The sequence below is a fragment of the Dipodomys spectabilis genome, unplaced genomic scaffold (genome assembly GCF_019054845.1).
Source record: "Dipodomys spectabilis isolate Male_0828 unplaced genomic scaffold, ASM1905484v1 ptg000288l, whole genome shotgun sequence".
Taxonomy (NCBI): domain Eukaryota; kingdom Metazoa; phylum Chordata; class Mammalia; order Rodentia; family Heteromyidae; genus Dipodomys; species Dipodomys spectabilis.
The window spans coordinates 724,117-746,617 of record NW_024870965.1 but is presented as its reverse complement, the minus strand read 5'-3'; the positions used below and the strand labels follow the sequence as shown (position 1 = coordinate 746,617).

The 22,501-nt window shown below is 54.1% G+C and overlaps 2 protein-coding genes across 2 annotated transcripts in view; both read right to left on the bottom strand.

Annotated features, from left to right (window-relative positions):
- Cacna1s (calcium voltage-gated channel subunit alpha1 S) overlaps positions 1-19,286 on the bottom strand; it is a 66,383-nt gene extending 47,097 nt beyond the window's left edge. Inside the window, exons 1-5 of the mRNA XM_042701159.1 lie at positions 19,042-19,286; positions 17,414-17,519; positions 3,354-3,493; positions 1,835-1,977; positions 1,518-1,670 (exon numbers count right to left, since the gene is read on the bottom strand). Of these exons, the coding sequence (XP_042557093.1) occupies positions 1,518-1,670; positions 1,835-1,977; positions 3,354-3,493; positions 17,414-17,519; positions 19,042-19,193 (694 nt within the window). The 5' untranslated portion in view covers positions 19,194-19,286. The remainder of the gene's footprint in view (positions 1-1,517; positions 1,671-1,834; positions 1,978-3,353; positions 3,494-17,413; positions 17,520-19,041) is intronic.
- A 2,321-nt stretch (positions 19,287-21,607) lies between these two features.
- Positions 21,608-22,120, bottom strand: Ascl5 (achaete-scute family bHLH transcription factor 5). Its single transcript, XM_042701182.1, has one exon. The coding sequence runs from the start codon at positions 22,118-22,120 to the stop codon at positions 21,608-21,610; it is 513 nt and encodes a 170-aa protein (XP_042557116.1).
- Between the last annotated feature and the right edge of the window lie 381 nt (positions 22,121-22,501).

Here is a 22,501-nt window from a genome sequence, read left to right as displayed (position 1 = left end):
AAGGTTCATGAGACCCCTTTCTCAGTGGAGAGATGGGCACAGAGGCATGAGCCTGTTGCCTTTGCTACAACGGGAGGACTAAATGGGCAAATTGTGCCCGGGCGTGGGACTGTGCAAGGGCCTATCTCAAAAATAACCAGCGAGGGGCTGGGAAGGTGGCTCAGTGGCAGAGTGCTTGCCTAGCCTGCATGAGGCTCTGGGTTCAATTCCTCAGTACCACATACACAATAAATAAAATTAATTTAAAAAATAACCACCGAACAAGTGGGAAGTTCTGAGTTCAAACCCCAGTGCTGCCAAAGGAGAAAAACATAAAATTAAATAACAACAACAATAACAAACAATAACTCTGAGCTTCCAAGATGTTTTCATGTACAAGCTGAGCAAGCCCAAGACCTGATTTCCAGCTCTGGTACCAAAAACAAAAACAAGTAATAAGTAAAAAGAAGCTAGTGACATAAATAGATGAGGAGATACAAAAAGAGCTTAAAGAGACAGTGAGCATTTGGGGATACAAAGGTAAAAACAAAACCAAAGAAACACATGTACCATTTATAATGAGATAGAATTCATTCCGCTATCAAGATTGTCTTTGTTAATGTATAAAGGCTCTCTCAAAACATCTCCTTCAGCTCTACGGAAGCCGGGACACAGCCTGGTCTTTGCTCCGAGACAACCCACTTTTCTCTATAGAAGTGTGTGGACGCACACGCTCCCCTCTTAATAAACTGTGGTGGTACTTGTTGCTGTGTTCCACGTCTTGCTTGAAATCTCTCGCAAAGTGCAAGCATCAGATTTCACATGTACTTCCAATTAAATAGCTTTGTCTTTGGAAAAGACAATGTTTTTGGTCACAGAAATTATTCATGCTCTCTCATGAGTTTTTAAATGTTCTCTCTTTCAAATGAGTTCATGAAGAATGCCATGACATTCGTCTCAGTTTTCCCTTCTAATACCAACCGCAATGACCAAACCCAGATAAACTGAAGTTCTTTGGGGTCCTCAAGATATCATCAGAACGTAAAGGAGTCCTAAAGTCAAGAGCCCTGAGACCTTCTGGAAACTTCAGGATGCTTCTTTGTTTGAGTCTTTCTGGGCCTCGGTGGAGGTTATTTTGGACAACTCATCACGTGACCACTTTGACACCCAAGTGTTTCTCGAGGTTTACAGCCCACCTGGTGAGCCTGATCTGAGAGGCAGACTTAGACCAAAGATAATCTCTGGCTCCAAGGAAAAAATTCAAGAGGCGCCCAAGCTGCTCTCAACAATTGTCCTAAGCATCCTGGAAGATACCCTGGGGTGGGGGTGGGGGTGTGGGGGTGTGGTAATGGCTCAGGCCACTGTCCTTGATCAGGCACAGCTACATTTCTTCCAGTTCTCTGCCCAGGAGAAACTCATTTCCACAGTCAACAGGTAGGGGAGGCAAAACTCTCACCCTGGAGGCAATTTGCTACCTGCGGGGGCTCATGTAGCGAGCTGTCCCTGGACCTCTACTCTCCCCGTCCCTCCCGGCTCACCTGTCCCGATGAAGTAGCAGGTCTTGTGCATCTTGCCTTTGAAGAGCTCCAGCCCGATGATGGCGTAGATGATGACCATGAAGAGAACAAGCAGGGCGATGTGGAACAAGGGGAGCATGGCCTGGAAGATGGAGTTGAGGACCACCTGCAGGCCTGCCGGGCGGGCAGGGAGGGGAAAGGAAGAGTCACCCCACTCTCGATCTCCTGGCCCTCCCTCTCAGAAACCCCGGAAGCCTCTGGGACACCGGGTGGGGGGGGGGGAGAGCAAGGGAGGAGGTTGGGGAAGGAGCAAGGGTCAGCAGAGCATCACCACCCACTGGGCACCCCTGACACCAGCCGCAGGGGCCTGAGCACTCGGAAGGCTCTCAAGGCCTTGACATCCAAGCCGGCTCCTTTGTTGCTCAGGGGGGCCGTGTGGGTCTGGATGACGTTAACCTGTTCCAAAATCACCGTGAAGACCCTGGAGTAGAGAAGATGGAGAGAAGGGGGGCCAATGGTCAATTAAAAACTTGTACCAGAGGTCCAGGACTCCGGGGTCCCCTCTGTTCAGGGGACTAGCTCCGGGGCAAGGGTAAATGCGATTCGCTCACTTCTACCTCATGACTAGATTGTACCAGTGAGGAGAAATTTGCTGTAAAGGATTCAGAGGTCAAGTTCAGATTTGATGACCGCAGTGCTGTGATCTATTGGTCATGTCTGCCTGGGTAAGGAAAGGGGGTTGAGGTTTGGGTGCCAGCGCACTGGCTCTGGCCCTGGGGCTGAGTACACCGAGGTGAGCTGCAGATCTTCCCCCCTACACTTGATGGTGACCCAGAAGACAACCCCGAGTGAGTTCTCCTCAGCCTCCCCTTGCACGCCCCTTCCTCTAGCCCCTGCCACTGACGCATCTGCAGCCCTCCCCTCTCACCCTACTCAACTCTACCTCCACTCTTGCGTTGGGAATCCCCTGAGACACGCTTCGTGTCTCGGCTTCCATCCAGGGCTGCTCACTAAGGGCCAGGTTGATTCCTTAGAATCCTGTTTGCTTCCTCATGCTCAGCCCTGGATAAGCAGCTGACCAGCATGACTGACATGGACATGTGCTGGATGGAGGTTAGGTGGGCAAGCCTTGCAGCCGAGGCCACCTTGGTTTGAATCCTGTCACGGTCACCAGCTAGCTGTGTGACATTTGGTACATCCCCTCACCTCTAGCCTTGGCCTCTTCATCCAAGAAACAAGAGGCTTGTTGGGGAATTAAATGAGATGCTACATGTGATGTACACAGTAAGTGCTTGATAAATGTCGCTGTTATAATTAGGTGGTACAAATGAGGTTGCCAGAGTGGGCTCTGATCCACTTTAATTCATGTTCTTACAAAAGGAAATGTGGACACACACCAGGAATGTGTGTGCATTCTCTGTGTCCTGACAAGGACGGCTACCTTGCCCTTGGTCTTGAAGCCAATGGAGCAACAAGGGAACAGACCTGCGTTATTTGTATTTCTAGCCTGTGGAGGACTCTATTTTCAACTGCGCTTGCAAGCTAATAAACGTTATCCAACGTCCTTTATTTCTGTGAATCCACATAATAGGTATGTAATATTGGCCTGTTGGATACATGAACAAACCACAAAAGCAGGGAGATGTGACTCTCCATGACCCCTGGGCTGCTAGAACACACATAAACCACTTCTGGGTCATCACATGCATTTACTTCCGGGTCCTAAGCTGGGGAAGGAGCTTGTGGCCTGTTGCCAGGTGGGGAGGCAATTCTCCATTCCCCACCAGCATTGACCACCAGTGGAGGCAGCTAGCACCATGTGTAGATCCTGAGGCTCTGACTCCAGCTAGGCCTCACCCCAGGAAGACGATGGTAAAGTCCAGTACATTCCAGCCGCTTCGCAGATAGGCATCCGGGTGAAATAGGAAGCCATAAGCAATGATCTTCATGGCGGCTTCAATGGAGTAGACGATGAGGAAGAAGTACTCCAGCTTTTCCTGTGGGAGGAAATGAGGTCACGCCTCTCCTCTGCGCGCTCCCAATACCCCTTGCTCCATCCTCTAGCCACTGTGTCCCCAGGATTGCTCTCAGCAATCCTGTTAGGACACTTGGCTCGTGCTGTTCTTTAAATCCCAACCAGGGGTACCTCATTACCACCCACCCCACGTCCCCAGCTCTCTCTCACTTCTAGCTGGTGTGGGTGTGTGTGTGTGTGTGTGTGTGTATGTGCGGTGTGTGTGTGCAGGTACCAGGGCTTAAACTCAGAGCCTCACCCCTTTGCTCTGCTTTGCTTGCTTACAGTGGCTGCCCTACCACTTGAGCCACGCCTCCAGTCCAGCAGTTTGCTGGTTAATTGGAGATAGGTTCTTGCAGACTTTTCTGCTAAGGTCAAAGCCTTCTGAACTTCAACCTTCCAGGTCTTGGCTTTCTAGGTGGCTAGGATTACGGGTGTGAGCCACTGGGGTGCAGCATCTAGCCAGCCTGTACTCAAGAGCCATCCCCTCGCTTGGGTCTTTTCTGGCCACCAAGTGCAACCCCTCCAGTGTTTCCTGTTCCTCTTTCCAGCACTTACACCTAGCTGCAGTTCTGTGTATTTATCTTTCCATGCAAATCCTTCTCTTGCTCATTACGCCTCCCTACCCAGAATATGAGCTCCAGGATGTGGGGCAGGGAATTTCTGTCCATCCTTCCCCATTATCTCCAGGGTCTAGAGCAGCATGGATACATCGATGACCTGGGGCAGTCCTGAAGACACATTCTCTAGGTGGCTTCCGGCCTGAGCATCTTTCTTTTACCTCCATCCAGTGGACTGATAGGAGGTAGGGGAGCCTACATGGCTCTCCTTTGCTGCTCAGGGTCTTGCCCTCCAACTTCTATTCCTGCCCAAACTTCCCGCCCCCCCTACTACTTTCCTACTCCAACAATCTGAATGTGGGGTACCCTGTGGATGAGGGAGGTCTGAGGCCCGCTTAGCCCCGCCCTGCAGAAGGCCTTACTGACTCTGCCAGGCTCTGCTCCTGTAGCCTGATCTGTTGGGTCACCTTAAGCCTGGCCAGGTCACCCTTCCCCTTCCCTGATTCCAGGCAAGAGCTATTTCTAACGGGCGAAGCAGGTCTTTCTGCCAGGACTGAAACTGCTCTCCTTGCAGCTTTCTGAACCTTAGCTTCGTGGCTTCTAAGAGCTGTAGTCTCGTAGGCCTCCCTCCAAAAGCCTGGTCTCCCCAAGGGGTATAAACCCAGGCTGGTGCTAGATCCGACACAGAGCTGGACAGCCCAGAGGTGACTTGACTGGCCCCAAAGGACTGTGTAACAGGCTCTCTGTGACCACTGATCAGCCCATCACCGTGGGGTGCCAGCACCTACTCCTGGGACAGAAGCTCGGAGCCTAGGCCTCTCTCCATCCGCTCACTGGGGAGGTGTGACCCATAGTATGATCACTCTGGACAGAGCTATATCAGAGAGCTGGCCACTCCGTTAATGAGGTGGAAGGAAGATGGCTGTATTTTTCCATCCAAGTGGGTAGATGTGGGAAGGAAAGGAAGGGAAGGGATGTCTAAGGGGCTCATTAATATGGATGTGGCCCCAGAAACCTCTAAACTAGTGATTCAGAGAATTTTCCTGAAAGCCTCATTTCTCCTTTCATGTCCAAGAGGAAACGGAGGCATTTGTGAGCTAGATCTGTTCTCCTTCACCTCTATGAATTTCCGATCCTAACACTTTCTCCTTCTGGAAATAGCAGTTGGCATGATTAAAATGCCAAGCTGTGAAATGCTGCGAAGGGGCCTGTTGCTAGGGACCATTCAATTTTGTTCAGGAACCCATTGCTAGTGGCCAGGCTTAGCATGGGGTGGCAATGGTGGCAGGGACGTCCTTCCACGCAGGGGATCTGCCGGGGAGATCAGGACACCCTTTGAGAGGGTGTGCTGGGCGTTTCTCTAGGGGCTTCCTGTGGGGGTGGTCTCCCTTCTGAAGGGGTGGGCTTCTGAAAGTCAAGTCCCGTATTCAGGGACAGGGCTAAGGGAGAAAAAGGAAGTAAAGCCAGCATTTAAAATTTCAGATTGCTGCAATGCCAGGGGACGGACAGATGTCAGGTTGAGGGAAGGAAAAAGAGGACCCAAAATAGTTGCTGTGGTCACAGGCCGGGCGTCAGGCCACGACGTATACCAGAGAACCGCCTCCACCTGCCGCTGTCTGTCTGGCCACAGTTTGACTCAGAGCAAATGTATCATTGGCTGTGGGCCTCCGATGGGGTCACCAGGGTTCCATGGCCCACGGGCTCCAAAGCCTAGCCCTGCCCACCCCACCCCACAGCCTCACCCTGGGGCCCGGGGTGACAATGCCCTGCCATGGGAATCCTGCGTGTGTAAACAGCACGCCCCTGGCCTGAGCAGATGCAGGCCGGGAGATGCCCGCTCCTGTGCCACAGGAGCAGTATCCTCCATATCACACTGCGCTGGCGCCGAGGCCTCTCAAGCCTAGGCTCAGTCCTGCACCGAGGAACAAGAACATTCCTCCCACAGGAATGAGGCTCAGACCTGGATCCCAGGGCAAGGCCTGGCTATCAGTCATCAGCCTTCTCAAAGCACCCAGCTTCCATCAGCACCCCTCAAGGGGGCGCAGTGATGTCCTCAGTGGTGGCCATGATGTAAGAATTCACTGGGCTGCTGGGTACCAGTGGTGCATGCCTGTTATCCTCAGGAGGCTGAGATCGGAAGATCGAGGTTTGAAGATGGCCAGGCAGACCAATTTGAGAGACTCTTACTTTCAATGAACTGGTAAAAAGATAGAAAGGGAAGCCAGGTGACTCACACCTGGCTACTCAAGAGGCTAAGAGGATCAGGGTTCAAAGCCAGCCTGGACAGGACAGTCTATGAGACTTGTATCTCCATCTAACCACCCCCCTCCTCCCCCCAAAAAAAGCGAAGTGGCTCTGTGGCTCAAAGTGGTAGAGCACTAGCCTTGAGCAAAAGAGCTCGGAGACAGTGCTCAGGCCCCAAGTTCAAGCCCCATGACTGACAAAAAGAAAAACAATGATGGAAATGGAGCTGTGGGTCAAATGGTAGAGTACCAGCCTTCAATGAAAAAGCTAAGACAGTGCTCAAGCCCAGCATGTAGATGCACGCATGTACACACACACACACACACACACACTTTTCCCTAGCTGTTTCTCTGCTCAAGTCCCTCAGCTTCTGTGAACCTCAGTTTCTTTGTGTGAGGTAATAACAAGGACCCTGAAGAACTCCCTAAGCATTAAAGCGCAGCCTTGGGGGAGTGGCTACCGTCGTCTGACAAGGCTCAGTACAGCACGTATGGCACGAGCTCGCTGTAACAGGGCTCTTCTCACAGGACACCTGCGCCCAGGGAGGCCTGCTTCCTGCCCATGCCCTGATCTCTTGGCTTCCCTACGATTCCTCCCGTCTTCACAGAACTGCTGGACACTCTCGCATCTGACTGGCTCACCAGGGCTTGTCTCTGTCTGACCTTGACCTCAACGTGTTTGAACCAGAACTCCTCTTCTTGAATGTTCAATCACCCAGTGCTTTCAACACCTCCTCCTCCCATCCCTCTCTATACTGACCTCGTTGCTTCCTGGCCTCTGGTCCTGGCATCTGAGTCCATTTGCATGCTGTCCCTGGGCAAGAAATCCCCATAGATGACCCTCGCTGACCTTGACCTCTCTGGCTCACCACTGGCCTGCTGGTCTCCTGCCTGTGAGTGGAATGGCTTTGGGATTCCACAGTAATCCAGATGCTGGGCCTTCATTCTCTCTTCCCCTCCCCCGCCCCGGTCTGTCTTGCCTGAGGTCCCCAGGCCTACCACTCACGAAGACCTTTCATCTTGTAGGACTGTTGTGACCCCCACAGGAAGAATTTACTGATGTGTTCTCTGCCATCTAATGTACCCTGGGCCACTCTCCACTGACTTTGAGATGACCTTGTCCTCTTCCTGTGTATTCTAACCTTGCTCTCAAGTTTTTCCTGCTCTGAGAACAGATGAACAGTAATAGTACGAAGGGAGAGAGTCAGGGTGCCCTGTAAGAGGGCTCTCTCTCAGAGTTGATGCTGGAGGCAGGTACAGTACAGCCCTCTGCTGGTAACCCGGATGCTCTTTCCCCAGGGGTGCAGACTTCCGCCCATATCCAGCAGAAAGGACTCTGGGTTCTGGGTTCTGCCCTGGCTTTCCCACTCCAGCAATCCTGTTCCCTGAATGACTCGTGGCTCCCTATCTTCTTTCTAATCCCAATTCGACTGAGATCTTCCCAACCACTCCTTTCCCTGAGATCCAGCTCCTGACTTTATTTATGACTTAATTATTTTAGCAGTCATCAAAATTTGGTTTGCTATCTAAGTGTTATTTGTATACAGTTAGCCCAGCCTATTTGCAGATTTATTAACCATGGTTTTGACTAAGAGCAGGCATGTATGGAAAAAGAACAATGAAACCAACTGAAATTGTTCCAAGAAAGGAGGAGGGGGGAAGAAAAGAAAGGGAGAGGGAGATGAGGAATAATGTTAGAAGGGATGAGGTTGATGGGTACACTATGTAGATGTGTGTGTGTGGGAATGTCACAATGATCCCCTCCCTTGTATAACTAACATATGCTAATAAAAAGGCTTTTAAATTTACTGTCACTAGAGGAAAAATGGGGAGAATGATTGATAAAAGGAGTGACACTGATCAAGATGCATTGTGCTCATAACCTGACTTACAGAATTGAAGGCTCTTTGTACAACTGCTTATTAATAAAAAATTACTATTATTACTTCAAATTAGAATAACAAGTAGCTCATAATAAGAAAGATTTTTCCAGGCTTTTCATCAACATTTGATATTAAAGTATTATTTTAAGAAGGTACTTGAGACAGAGGTGTTGGCATAAAGACTTAAAAAGAACAGCGCTAATAATCCAGTGCTGGTAGCTCACACCTGTAATCCTAGCTACTTAAGAGGCTGAGATCTGAGGATTGCAGTTTGAAGACAGCCCAGGCAGGAAAGTCTGGGAGACTTTGCTCTCCAATTAATCACCAAAAATGCCAGAAGTAGACCTGTGTCTCAAAGTGATAGAGCACTACCCTTGAGCAAAAAAAAAAAACAACTCAGGGACAGTGCTCTGGTCCTGAGTTCAAGTCCCACAACCAACAAACAACAACAACAACAACAAAAACCCATTAACAGAAAACAATCAAAAGCAATTTCAAAAATTAGGGCTGGGGGCATGACTCAAATGTGCTTCCTAGCAAGGGTGAGAACCTGAGTTCAAAACCCGGAACTTCAAAAGCAAGAATTTAGTTCCCATGTGTACCTTATGCATCTCAGTGGATTCAGAGAAGCTCTCTGACTAGTTAGCCACAAAACAAAAACAAAACCAAAAAAACCCAGAAATGGTCTGTGGCTCGAGTGGCAGAGTGCTAGCCTTGAGGAAAAAAGCTAAGGGACAATGCACAGATTCCCGAGTCCAAGCCCCAGTACTGGGACAACACAAACACCAAACTGCTTTCTCCTCACAGGCCGTCATCTGAACTCTGTTCCAGAATACGGCTAATTATCTGGCACGTCATAGACATTAAGGATTTTTTGGTTTAACGAACAATAGGAAGCTGTGATCTCTAAGGTATAATCCGAAGGCAGGCACACCTTTGAGGTCTCCTTTTCTGAGACACGAGCTCAGTCTCAGATAGCAGAGCAGGGAAGATAGTGATCATCCCCAGTCCCCTGTTCCTCTGGGCCTCCCGTTTCTCTGAGCCTCGCGCGCGGCCTGGGCTGACTCCTGAGCTCAGGGGAGGACAAGGATCAGAGCTCTGCGGCCACACCCTACAGGGCGCTGCTCCACCACCACCCTGCCCACAGCAGCACTGGGCCATCCTCCTCCAGCCCCCATCCACAGCTCCTGGCCACCCCTGGCCCAAGGCCGGGGGGCGAGCAACCCTGACCACGCAACTGCATGGCACTGGGGGGGGAACCTCACAGTGTTCAGGGGCTCATTGGTGAACTTCATCCCTCACCCTCCCACACCTTCCGCTCCTGCCTCCAGTGGTCAGCCAATCCCAGCTGACCATTCTCCCATTCCAGCATGCGTGGGACTTCATGGGAGATGGTGGGCACCCTGCAAAGGAACTGCCTAGCACAGACTTTCTGTCTGGTCCCTAGGCATAGCTGTCTGGACCCTTCTCACTCTCGCTTCTATGCTCCAAGCCTACAACCTGGGTTCCCAGGCATAACCTGGGCCAACTGTGTCTCTCTGTGGGAGGGCTGTGGGACCTACAGAGCCTCACAGAAAACCTTAAACAGGCTGCTCTGGGAGACGAGGAACGCATCACAGAGGTTGCAGGAGAAAGTCTTCAGGAACATGACCTGCAGGGACACACAAACCCTGAGGCCTGCCTGCTTCTAGAGGCAAAGGGAGGGGGGGTTGGCTGTTCCTGGGTGAAAACCAGGCTTAGGGAGGAATGAGCAACCGGCTTGGGTGTCCCCACTGATTCCTTCTCTGCCTGGGCTTCCCTGCAGGCGCTCTAGCAGGCTGGACAGGCACAACCACCAAGACACTTCTGCCACAGTGCTATTTGTTTTCAGGCTTCTGTCTTTCTCGCTCCCTCCGGTGGCCAGCAGAGGGGCCTCCCTGCCTCCTGGGAGGTCTCGGGTAGCCCCTGCTTTTTTATTCCCTGTCTGAGATTCAACCTGAGTGGGAGGTCTTCAGGTTGGAGCTCATGATACCCCAAAGACAAGGCAGGATCTGTGACCCCAGCATAGCAGGGCCCAGCCTTGCCAAGACTCCTGGTCCAATGAGGGTGAAGATGTGACCCCTGAGTCTCAGTTCTGGCTGAGGCACCACCCAGGGCAGAAAGGTGCCAGCAATTGTCAGAACAGCTATCATCCGGGCTCCCTGCACCCTGGGAGGGAAGGGGAGAGCTGGCGGGGGGTGGGGGGAGGCTTGGGCTCAGAATCCAAGTGAAGCGAGGTCTTGGGGAAAGTAGGCCTTTCTTGTGCTCCTCGGGCATGGACCGAGGTTTGGTTCTGACAGTCATTCTTCCCATTTCACAGATGAGGAAAACGAGGCCTAGAGGGAGAAGGCGGGGGCTGGAGACTAGGATCCTCGGCCACAGCTGTCCACTCAAGTCAGCCGTGCGCCAATCTGATGCGCAGCAGTTGTGGTCACCCAAACCACGGGGTGTCCAGGCCTGGCACCTGCCTGACCCCTCAGCCTCCATGTTTGGAAAATGACCTGTTAAAGGGTGAGCAAAGTGCCTATATTTAGCTCCATGAACCCTTGCCCAAATGGACACCATTCAAGTGGGGTCTCTCTTTTTACCCAGCCTCCTGGGGGAGTGGTCTCAGTCCCCTCTTCCCTCTCCCACACAGGAGAACCCAGCTCTCTTGGGTGGGAGTGGGTAGATGTGTCAGCTGTCAGGACAGATTGACAGGGCTGAGAGTCACACGAGGGGAGGAAAGCAGAATGCCCAGCCTAGGAACCTGGGGACTGGCATTGTCTTGTGTAATGAGGGTGACAACAGCTAAGCCTTTCTAAGTACCCACTCCCGTGCCAGACCCTGTGCTAGCTGCGTGCGTGCACTGGATCCTCACCGAAACTCTGCATGGTAAGTACCCTTGCCCTCATGTTACAGACAAGGAAACACAGAGAGGCTAAACAATGTCTCCAGATCACACAGCCACCCAAACGGTGCATCTACAAGATGAACACAGACAATTTGGTTCCTGACTCCATGCCACATGTAGAAGGGGAAAAAGAAATGCCAGGGGCATGGGCATGGGCAATGCTCAGATCCTACCGACGGCTCTACCCTGGGCTCTGCCATGGTCCCTGTAGGCTTAGATGCATGACTTTGACCATGAGAACAAGGGAAAGGAAGGAAGCTTTTCTGTGCCATTGCTATGTGCCAGGCTGGACATGTGGTCACTGCATGCAGGATCTGATTGTTCCCAAAGAGAGTGTTGCAGTTCCCCGTTCACTAACAAGGCCAGAAAGTTTTGAAGCTACTCACAGAGGTATACAATGGAGGGCAGCCGTATCCCCATAATTCACCCTAAAAGTTGCACAGCAAGTTTGGTGCTGGTGGCTCATGGTATGTCATCCTAGCTACTCAGGAGGCTGAGATCAAAGTCAGCCCAGGCAGGAAAGTCCATGAGACTCTTATCTGTGATTAACCAGCAAAAACTGGAATGTGGAACTGTGGCTTAACTGGTAGTGCTAGCTTTGAGGAAACAAAACAAAACTAAGGAACAGTGTCCAAAGCCCAAAGTTCAGCCCCAATATGGCACATACCCCACACCCACATTCTGCCCTCCCCCGCTACACAAAGCTGCATGATGTGGCCCAGTGCCCAAGGGTTCTTCCCTGCAATGGAAATACCTTACCCACTGCCCTTACGATGGGGAGAATATGGGGGGATGCTAAGAGCCCCCAACAGAATCCAAGAGCCCCTGTGATGGGGAGGGGGCAGGCAGGCTCCCGGGTAGGGGATCAGGGAGGAATGCCAGATTCTCTTTTTATTTCGCCGGCCTCTTGTTGAGAGCCATCAAGCCTGTGTCTGGTGGTCCCGGCTCTGGCCCCTGCAGGCCTTGGAATCCCGATGACAAGACCAGACTTGGGGTCCTCCTAAAGGACCAGCCTCCCCACGTGTGGTGGTGGATGGGCTGCGGGCCACAGGCGTGGGCCGGCACATTCCGAACCCTATAAAAAGATAAATACCCCGGCTGCCAGAGACTTAGGCTCCAGCCTGCCGAAGATGCTGAGCAGCAACCTGAACCCCAGGAATGCAACTGAGCCCTGGAGCGTCCCGGGAGAGCTTAGGGGCAGCGGCTGCTCTGGAGCTGAGGAGGGGTGGTAGGGGTCAATGCAGGACAGTGTGGAGCCTGCCTCATGTGGCCCCAAAAAGCAGCAGGCCAAGCCCCCTTGATGGGTCTGGAGAAAAATCTAGAATGTGGACACAAGGCAAAGGGAAAGTGTGTATCTTTGTAATACCATGATAGGACATTTTCTCACACTTAGCTGGAGTGGATACCTGGGTCAGATAATTCTGGCTTCTTTCTTTCTTGCTTGCTTGCTTGCTTGCTTGCTTGCTTGCTCATTTCTTCCTTTCCCCCTCCCTTTGTTTTTGGTCATGGGGCCTGGGTCTGGGCACTGTCCCTCAGCTCTTCAGCTCAAGGCTAGCGCTCTACCACTTGAACCACAGTGCCACTTCTGGCTTTTTCTGCTTATGAGGTGCTGAGGAATTGAACCCAGGGCCTCATGCATGCAAGGCAAGCACTCTACCACTGAGCCACCTTCCCAGCCCCTCTTCCTTCCTTCTCTCTTTTATTTTTTTGTGTGCTAGTTCTAGGGCTTGTATTCAGGGCCTTGAGCTTTTGTGCTCAAAGCTAGCACTCTACCACTTGAGCCACAGCTCCACCTTCAATGCCAGGTAATTCTGCATCGGGTGAGGGGATGTCTGGTGTAGGGCAGGACTTTCGCAGGTCCCTGGCTCTACCCACCAGATACCAGAGCATTGTCCCTACCCCCAACCCTGTGATTCCAGACATCGCTAAATGTTTCTTGATGGGCTGAAGTCCTCTGCCTGCCCCTGCCCTGTGAAGCTGGCAGATGTACCTTGAACTCTCCCTCTTGGGTCTTGTAGAGATGGCTTCAGTCTGCCTCAAAGACAGCTCCTAATGTGCTTAGGCCTTGTGGCCATGCAGGTTCATCAGATGACTTGTCTTCCTTCACTTATCTGGGCCAGAGAACTGACTGCACCTTCTCTTACAAGTTGCGTTGACAATCATTTTTCCTGTATTTTATTTAACTGATTACATTTTCTTTTTTCTTTTCTTTCTTTTTTTTGTGGGTCGTGGGGCTTGGGCACTGTCCTTCAGCTCTTCAGCTCAAGGCCAGCGCGCTACTGCTTGAGTCACAGCGCCACTTCCAGATTACATTTTCACCTTTTTTTTTTTTTTTTGGTGTGTATACGTGTGTGCCAGTACTGTGGGTTGAACTCAGCGTTGTTACTGAGCTTTTGTTGCTCAAGGCTGGTGCTCTACCACTGGATCCCACAGCTCTCCTTCTGCCTTTTTGCTGGCTATTTGGAGATAAGAATCTCATGAACTTTTCTATCCAGGCTGGCTTTGAACTTGGACCCTCCGATCTCAGCCTCCTGAGGAAGTTAGGATTACATGTGTGAGCTACCACCAGCTCCTGGCTTACATTTTATCTTTTTGAAAAGATACCAGATTGCTTTGAGGATAGGAGATCATTGAGCAATGGCAACTCCATGTCTATTCTGTGCCCCAAATCAGTATCTAATTATTTCTGCTGATTTACATAGACTCCCCAACATTGGCCAAGACTGGGATGTTAGCCTTCGCAAAGGATCTCATCTAATCCAAGCAGAAAGTCTTCGGCATCGGACACCTCCCCCTTAGATTTGGGGAGCAGGCCGGGTGTGAGTCTGGGGCTGAGCTGGGAGTCCGGCCTTGGGTTCTAGGCCTAGCTTCCAGCTTCCCTTGGCTGTCTCACTGCCGTTCCCAGGACAGCACAGGCTCTGTTCCCTCCTCCTGCAGTCACAAACAAAGTCTGACAAGGAGTCCCAGTGGCCTCCTCCCCTGGCCTCCACTATCCCGGCTTATCTGTTGGGCCCCCTGGGCTACTCCTTGCTAAAGCAACATCATCATCAGCTCTGGCCCCCACTCTGGACCCAAGTGCCATCCTTGCCTCTGCTTATCTCTGCCGCGATCGGCTCCCACCCTCCCATGCAGCCGCCAAGTCACCCTGGGCCTCACCTCCTATGGCTCTCATCACCGCCCTCCTATCCATCTCTGTCTCCAGTGCCTTTACTCCAGCTCCTGTCAGGATGGCTTCCGGAGCCTCCTGTCCCTGTCCCTGCCCTGTCTCATTCCCATCCCTGATCTGCACTGTGCCTCATCACCAGCCCTTGGCCCATCTGGCTCTCCCATCCAGGACCCTCTTCCCACCTGACTTTGGCAACCAGCATGCAGATCCTCACCCCTCACCCAGGACCCGCTGCACCATGGGGGAGAGGCAGTGCAAATGAAAACAGGGGCCCTTTCTTCCAGAAGTAGAAATCTGTGCTGATAAAGGAAAGGCTTTTGCTTTCTTCACCTGTCATGGCATGGTCTAATTGCCAACTGAGCATTCACAGACATGAAAAGACTCTCAAGGGTACCTGTAGAGTAAGAGCTGACCCCAGGGGCATCTGTGAGGTAAGAACAGACCCCCACGGACACCTGCGTCCACCCCCTTCACCATCTGACAGCCTGCCTCCTGTGCCCTGGTCAGAAAACACAGGCCTGGGGCTGGCTACCCACCATGGACAGGTAAAACCCAGGGGCCTGATAACCTCCATTCCAGGAGCCATGGAGTTCCTGGGTGGAGCCTGGGCCTTAGAGGCTCTGTTTTGCACAGCTTCCCACTGAATGGATCATAGGATAGCCCAGCCTGGCCCGTGGTGAACCCAGCCACAGCCCTGCCTTCCCCGGGCTTATAGGACACCAGATTTGAGAGGAAAACCAAGCATGAGCCAAAGGCCCTGAGTTCAAGCCCCAGTACCAGCCCCAGAACAAAACAAAGGGCTCATCTACCAGCCCCAGCATTCCCTATTGCTGTACTCAGGGTCCGGGGCACGAGAGGGTGAGGAAGGAGCAGCAGGTGAGAATGGGTATGAGCCAAGCCTCCAAGCTTGCAGTGTGCGTGGCATCGTCCCGGTGAGCTTTGCTTATAAAAGACAAACTCACACATAAAATGAGTGAACATTTCAGTGCCAAGACCGGAGCACTGAAGCGAAAGCCGGGACCTGGCACGGGTCACATGCCGTGAAGCTGGCCCTGCCCTCTCCCTTAGATGTCAGCTTAACATCCCTCCTTCACGACGCTTCCTGGCCTGAGTCAGTTCATTTCTCCAGTGGCCACCAGTGTCTCCAAGCTCACACACGGCTACTTCTGTGCAAGTAGTTTCATTACAATCACGTATTTAATTGATTTCCTTAATTAAGCTTTCTGAGGATGGAAAGAATGTCTACTTGGTTTCGACTTCTCCCTCCCTCCCTCCCTCTCTCTCTCTCCGTCTCCCTGTCTCTCTCTGTCTCTGTCTCTATCTGTCTCTGTCTCTGTCTCTCTGTCTCTGTCTGTCTCTGTCTCTGTCTCTGTCTCTCTCTCTGTGTCTTTGTACTAAGGCTTGAACTCAACCTGGGCACTGTACCTAGGCTAGTGCTCTACCACTTGAGCCACAACTCCATTTCCAGCTTTGGGTAGTTAATTGGAGAGAAGAGTCTTAGAACCAGTCCCAGTTGGCATTAAACCACAATCCTTAGGTCTCACTCAGCCTCCTGAGTAGCTAGGATTACAGGTGTGAGCCACTGGTGCCCAGCTTTTGGTGAATTTTTTATGCCATCTTCATCCACAGATGAATTATTTTGATATTATTCATCCTTCATACTCTCTTTCCCTCTCCCTTCTCCCCGCTGTCTTCATGAATTCTTTTGCTAACTCAGAGAACCAAAAACCCTTGACTCCTGCCAGCACTGGCCACAGTGACCCTGTGCTTGTGAGGCCCTCCCGCCTTCTGCCCTGCCTGGGAGTTCACCTTTCCACTCACAGAAAGCCATACATGCAGAAGCCCAGTGTCTCCTCAGCGCAAGACAGATTGCCATGGAAACCAGCATGAAGACAGAGAAAAACCACCATTATTTCTAGCCCAGGAGCCTCTCTGACGGGCCTCTTCCCATCTGATCCCTGGGTTTCAGGGCAGGGGAAAGACCTGCTGAAATGAGGGTTACTCTGTCCTGGAATTCATTGCTTCTGTGAAGCTGAGAATCAAACCCAAGGCCTTGAGCATGTTAAGACAAGTGCATTATCACAGAGCCACATCCCTAACCCAGTGTTTCTAGGAGGCCTTCCTCTAGAAGCCTCCATGCTTCCAGGCCTTGGTGACCCAGCTGGTAGAGACCCAGGTGCGACTCTAATGTAAGATGACGTGTGGGTAGAGGTGACCCTGGGCAAGGTGTCAAAACTTCTCCAAACCTCAGTTTACCTGCCTTTTAAGTGTGTCTAATAATGTTACTTATGCCATAGGGGTAGTCATAGCATTTGATAATACAGTAAAACAAACTATGTTTGGCACAGAATCTGGTAGCTAACAAGCACTTACTAAATAGCATTATTACAAATTATTAAGCATAATAATTCTATCATCAGCTTACTATTGGCTAGGTAAGTTCCTTAACTTCTCTGGGCCTCCGTTTTCTACTGTAGAAAGCAGGGTGAAGCCAGGCAGGCACCAGTGGCTCACACCTCTGAGATTGAGATCCAGAGGACTGAAGTTCAAAGCCACAAGACTGCATCTTCAAAATAGCCAGCAAAGAGGCCAGGCTGGAGGCATGGCCCAAGCAGCAGAACACCAGCTGAGCAAGCAACCTGGAGCTCAAACTCTGGTGCAGCAAAAGCAATTTGCCCAGGTGCAAGGTGAGGTAGGACCAGCCAACTTTGTAGCTCTGGTACTGGATGGTTCCGGGCTGGCATTCTTGGCAAAGGAGTAAGGAGAGATGGCGGTAGTATGGCATTACCACTCTCTAAAACACATTCTTTCTGCAGATTTCCACAGTGACACGAGGGGCCTTGGATTATATGCAAGGGAAGGAAATTAGCATTCAACCCTTGCTCACTGTTGACCTTACTGGGGCTCAGTTTCCCCATCTGTTGAGTGAGACTTCTTTGTGGGGGCTGGAAGGACTCCCTAACTTCACTCCTCTATGGTGCTTGGGCACAGTGAGGATTGGCTCTATGCTAAGTATGGGCTTGCCCCTGACAACGGTGGAGCCACTCAGCAGCCCTGCACAGGATATGTATGCATCCTTAAGGACCTGGACATTGCCCAGCACCATAGAGACTCAAGAGGGCCGGGAGGACCTATCTTACCAGGCCGAGGTTCAGAGCGTTGTTGTCATCTTCAGGCATCGGCAGGTACACGGCCAGGGCCACGCAGTTGGCAAAAATGGTGAGCAAGATGATGGTCTCGAAGGGTCTGGTGCTGGGGTTAGGGAGAGCCTTTGGCTGAGCTGTGAGGCGTACGAGGTGTGTAGTGAGGTTGAGGGGAAGAGGGGACCAGCCTGGATTGTGACTGCAATCCGGGACAAGCAGACATGGGGATGTTCCTTCCCAACTTTCCCACAAATTCCAGCCCAGGGCCCCAGTATTCCTCTCTTCCTCTTAGACTCATGGAGCCACAAAGGGCAGGTGCCTGGCTCATGGCTATTCAGCTTGAAGATCTTGCTGCTCCTCTCTCTCAGGGCCTGCCCAGACCTAGCCCGAGGAATCCTGGCTTTGGGGTAAGACCTACCAGGGCTCAGCCACAGGGCAGGGCTGGTGGGGTCGTATGCTACATTCCCAACCTGGGCCCAGGAAGAAGGGCTGACGGAGAGGTACAGGTTGAATTTTCAGAACGTTGTGGACACACTGCGGGTACCGGCTTAAACCACTCTTCCTCCTCAGCTATTTCCAGAGAGCAAGCGAGTGGGAAGATTTAGGGAGAGCAGCAGAGGGGGCCGTGGGAAACCCCACATGCAGCCTGGGGAGAAGGTGTGCTAGGTAGATGGGCAGGGTGGGAAAATTCCTTTCCCTTCCCAGCAGCCTCCAAGTAGAAAGGGGAAAGGGAGGCCGCAGGCAGAGGCTGTGGGAGGAGACCGCTCTGAGCAGCAAAGAATGGGGAGAAGGGGAAAAGCCACCGGCAAACCCCACTCTGAAAGCAGCAGGACAGCGAGGGAGGAGGGAGAACCCCTAGATGATGCGGCCTAGCACCCCACTGTGTGGAGCTCAGAGCTGATCCCCACCCCGCAGTCGCCATGTGGTCTCCTTCCCACTATCCCTTGTTTCCTCTCTTCCAAGGAACAACTGGCAAGAGCCCACGCTTCCACCGCCCTGTAGAAATATTTCATTCTTGTCTCTCAGACACAAGCCTCCCTCTTCTCTCTGTAACTTCTTCCCCCTCTCCTTGCCCCCAAGAACCCTGATATTTTCAACATTCTTCCTCCCAGAGCTCAGCAAACAGAGGGGAATGGCACAGCAGCTCAAAGAGCCAGATTTGCTCCCTTGTGGCACGAAGCCAAGCCGAGCTGGCCTGCCCTCAGCCAGCGTCTCCTCCCCGTCCAGCTCCGTCCAGCCAATGGTTTATTCAACTGCCACTCGTTACTCTCACCCTTCCCATTCAAGGGGAGATCTTTCTCCAAAGGGCTGTCGCTTCTTTCCCCCATGTATCCCACAATAAGGCATTGCTTCCAAACCCCAAGCAGTGGTGAGGACACAGGCCCCACGAACCCAAGCCCCTGCTGCACACCATCTGCACTCTCCCTGGCTGCTGTCCAGACCCCAGGAAGCCCCTCCACATCCTGTCACCAGTGTCATGGACACCTCCTTCCTTCCTCATGCTGCTCTGGAGCAGTGCATCCTATTCCAAGAGCCCAGGGACACGGACTCTGGAAGCCCGTGCATGACCCCCTCTCCCCGCTCCTCCTTCCCTCCCCCCTTCCCCGCCCCAGCCTGAAGGATACTTCCATTCCACGATGCTGATGCAGGCCTTCCTCAAGGGGTTCTGGAGGGTCAGGCAGAACAGGGCGCGGGGGGGCCTTGGCAGGAGCTCGGGCACTGGTTTCTTGGACTGTTTCTTCTTCAGACCCTCATCTTGGGGTGAGGCTGGCTCCATGGCTTCCCTGGCAACCACGATCTCCCCTGCTCCCCCACCTCACGGCCTCCCTGTCTGTCCCCAATGTCCCCGGCTTGGGGACTGGGCCTGGCTGAGCCTGTCCTGCTGAGGTGGCCAGGCAGGGCGGGGGTGGGGCCCGAGGATTACTGTCCCTGCTCCCAGTGAGTAAAATTAGCTTCCACTCCCCTCCACAGCCCGGCCTGCGCTCCCAAGCCAGGCAGCTGTCATTCCTTCCAGCCCAGCCCAGCCATGCCAATCTGTCCCCCAGGAGGACTGGGGGGTGAGGGGAGGAGGAGGCTACACCCAGGCCTGAGATGGGGCTGGGGCAGTGGGAGACAGGATAGAAGTTTTCTAGGCTGGAGCAAGAAGTTGGGGAAGGCTGAGCCTATGGCAATGACACTCTTACTTCAGAATCTTTTTCACATGGAGATTATTTCCCCTGGGCCCAATGGATGATTGACATGGTCTTGGAGGAGGTGGTGGATGTCCCAGCTCAGTCCATCACCCTTCCCTCCCATTTCAGAACTGCAGGGATCAGATTGAGCTTCCTCTTGCCCTCACCCCTCCCCGCCTTGCCCCTGGCCAGGCCTGCCCTCAAACATGGAACCACCCACAAACATTGAACAAACACGGAATGTTAACAGAATGCATGACTGCAAGCAGTGCTTCACATGCGTGCCCTGGTGTGTGGAAGCTGAGGCTCTAGGAAGCATAAGACTCAACAATCCTTTTACTTAGTCCTTTGTAAAAACACACAGCAAATGGACCTCAGAGGCTTGCGGGGCTCAGGGTTAAAAAGAAATGTAAATCTGAGGAGAGCAATTCAAAGCTAGCAGGGCAGGAAAGTCCATGAGATGCTTATCGCCAGTTAACTAGCAAAAAACCAGAAGTGGAGCTTGTGGCTCAAGTGGTAGAGCACTAGCCATGAGCAAAAAAGCTGAAGGACAGTGCCCAGGCCCTGAGTTCAAGTCCCAGGACCAAAGAAGAGAAAACAAAAATAAAAATGCAAACCTAGCCAGGCAGTGGCTCAAGCCTAGCTAGAGAGATTCGGAGAATCAGCCCAGGGGAAATGCTGGGGAGACTCCCTCTCGATCAAGGGCTACCACACCAGGAAGCACAAATAGGATGACTGAAGCCCAGGCCTGCCAGGCTGGGCGCTACCCGTCCTCAAAAACAACCAATGCAAAAGGGGTTGGGGCGTGGTTCCAGTGGTAAGAGTGGGTGCTTAGCTGTGACACCCTGAGTTCAATCCCCAGGACAAAAAATAATAAAAATAAAATAAAAGGACAGCCCTCACCCAACTGGGAAAAAATCTCAGGAGGCCCCACGGAAGACAGAGGGAAGGGGAGTGGGGTCATCCAGGACAGGCTGCAGCCGTCTTCGCTATTATTCCAGAATCCAAGTGCGATTGGCCTCCAGGGGACCCCGGGACAGGACTGCATGGACCCCGGCGAGGACAGAGCAGAAGCTGAGCTCCAACTTTCCCCAGCGCAGGTCTGAGGCAGAGCAGGCAGCCAGCCCCGGGGCGTGGAGCCAGCCCGGGGGTGGAGCAGCCAGGGGGGGTGGAGCAGCCCGGGAGGTGGAGCCAGACCAAGGGGTGGAGCAGCCTGGGGGTGGAGCCAGACCAGGGGTGGAGCCAGCCTGAGGGGTGGAGCAGCCTGGGGGGTGGAGCCAGCCCGGGAGGTGGAGCAGCCCGGGGGGTGGAGCCAGCCTGATGGGTGGAGCCAGCGGGGGGGGTGGAGCAGCCTGGGGTTGAAGCTAGCCCGAGGGGTGGAGCAGCCTGGGGGTGGAGCCAGACCAGGGGTGGAGCCAGCCTGAGGGGTGGAGCAGCCTGGGGGGTGGAGCCAGCCCGGGAGGTGGAGCAGCCCGGGGGGGTGGAGCCAGCCTGATGGGTGGAGCCAGCGGGGGGGGTGGAGCAGCCTGGGGTTGAAGCTAGCCTGAGGGGTGGAGCAGCCTGGGGGTGGAGCCAGCCCGAGGGGTGGAGCAGCCCGGGGGGTGGAGCCAGCCTGATGGGTGGAGCCAGCGGGGGGGGTGGAGCAGCCTGGGGTTGAAGCTAGCCCGAGGGGTGGAGCCAGCGGGGGGTGGAGCCAGCCCGAGGGGTGGAGCCAGCCCGAGGGGTGGAGCCAGCCCGAGGGGTGGAGCAGCCCGGGGGTGGAGCCAGCCCGGGGTGGGGTGAAGTCAGATCTGGGTTCTGGGTTGCCCCCCAGCTCCTGCACAGAAGACGGGGTGGGGAGGATCAGCTCATATGGAAGCGCCCAGGGTTCCTGGGGGGACCCCAGCACGCTGGCGCCCCGCGGCCCTCCGCGGTGTCTCGGGTCTGACCAGCAGCCCGCGTGCTGCTCGCGTGAACCAGACAGGGGCTTCGATCCCCTGAGTGCTCCCCTCCCGGCCCCCCCGGGGGTCCGCAAGCCCCGTCAGGGTCCCGATTCCTCCGACTCCAAGGACGGAGGGGAGACGCAGGCGGCGGCGGGGCCGGGCTCCGGGGCGCCGGCGGGGGCGGCGCCGTCGGGGGCGGCGCCCAGCAGCCCCTGCAGGTGCTTGATGTAGCGGATGGCGGCGCGCAGCGTCTCCACCTTGCTGAGCCGCTTGTCGGCCCGCGCGCCGGGCAGGTGGCCGCGGAGGCGCGCGTAGCCCGCGTTCACGCACCGGACGCGCTGCCGCTCGCGCTCGTTGCGCTTCTGGATGAAGGCGGGCTCGAAGGGGCCGTCGTAGACCCCGAGGGCGCCGGGGAAGGGCAGGCACGGGAACACCCCCGCGTAGGGGTCGGCGGCGCCCGGGTACAGCAGGAAGGGCCCGGCGCCGCGCAGGGCCTCGGCGGCGGGCGGGGGCGCCGGCCCGGGGGGCGCGGCCGAGCGGCCGGGCTGCGTCCCGCCGGGCGGCCCCGCGGGCGTCCGCTCCGCGCGCGCTCTGCAGAAGCCGTGGCTCATGGCCGGGCGGCGGGGACAGCTCCGGGGCGCCGAGACCGGCCGAGGGTTCCCTGGTGCCTTTGGAGATGGCTTCTGGGGGGGGATTCACTAGAGCCAGGCATAGTCGCGGACCCGTGTGCGTCCTCCCCACCTACGCCTCCCCCCCCAGCCTCCTCCCGCAGCCCAGCAGGCCCGGACGCTAGCCCGGGGCCTCCATGCCCCGGCCTCCCCCAGCGACTGGCTCTGGTTCTTTCTCGGCCTTTGGGGTCCTCAGGCTGTCCGTGGGTCACACTGCTGGCTGCTGTCCAAAGCGTGCGGGCCCAGCGGAGGGGGCCCTGGGAGTGTTTCTAGAAAGAGAGAATATGAATGAATCCTGGTGAGAACAGGCCTGTGTGGCGCTCA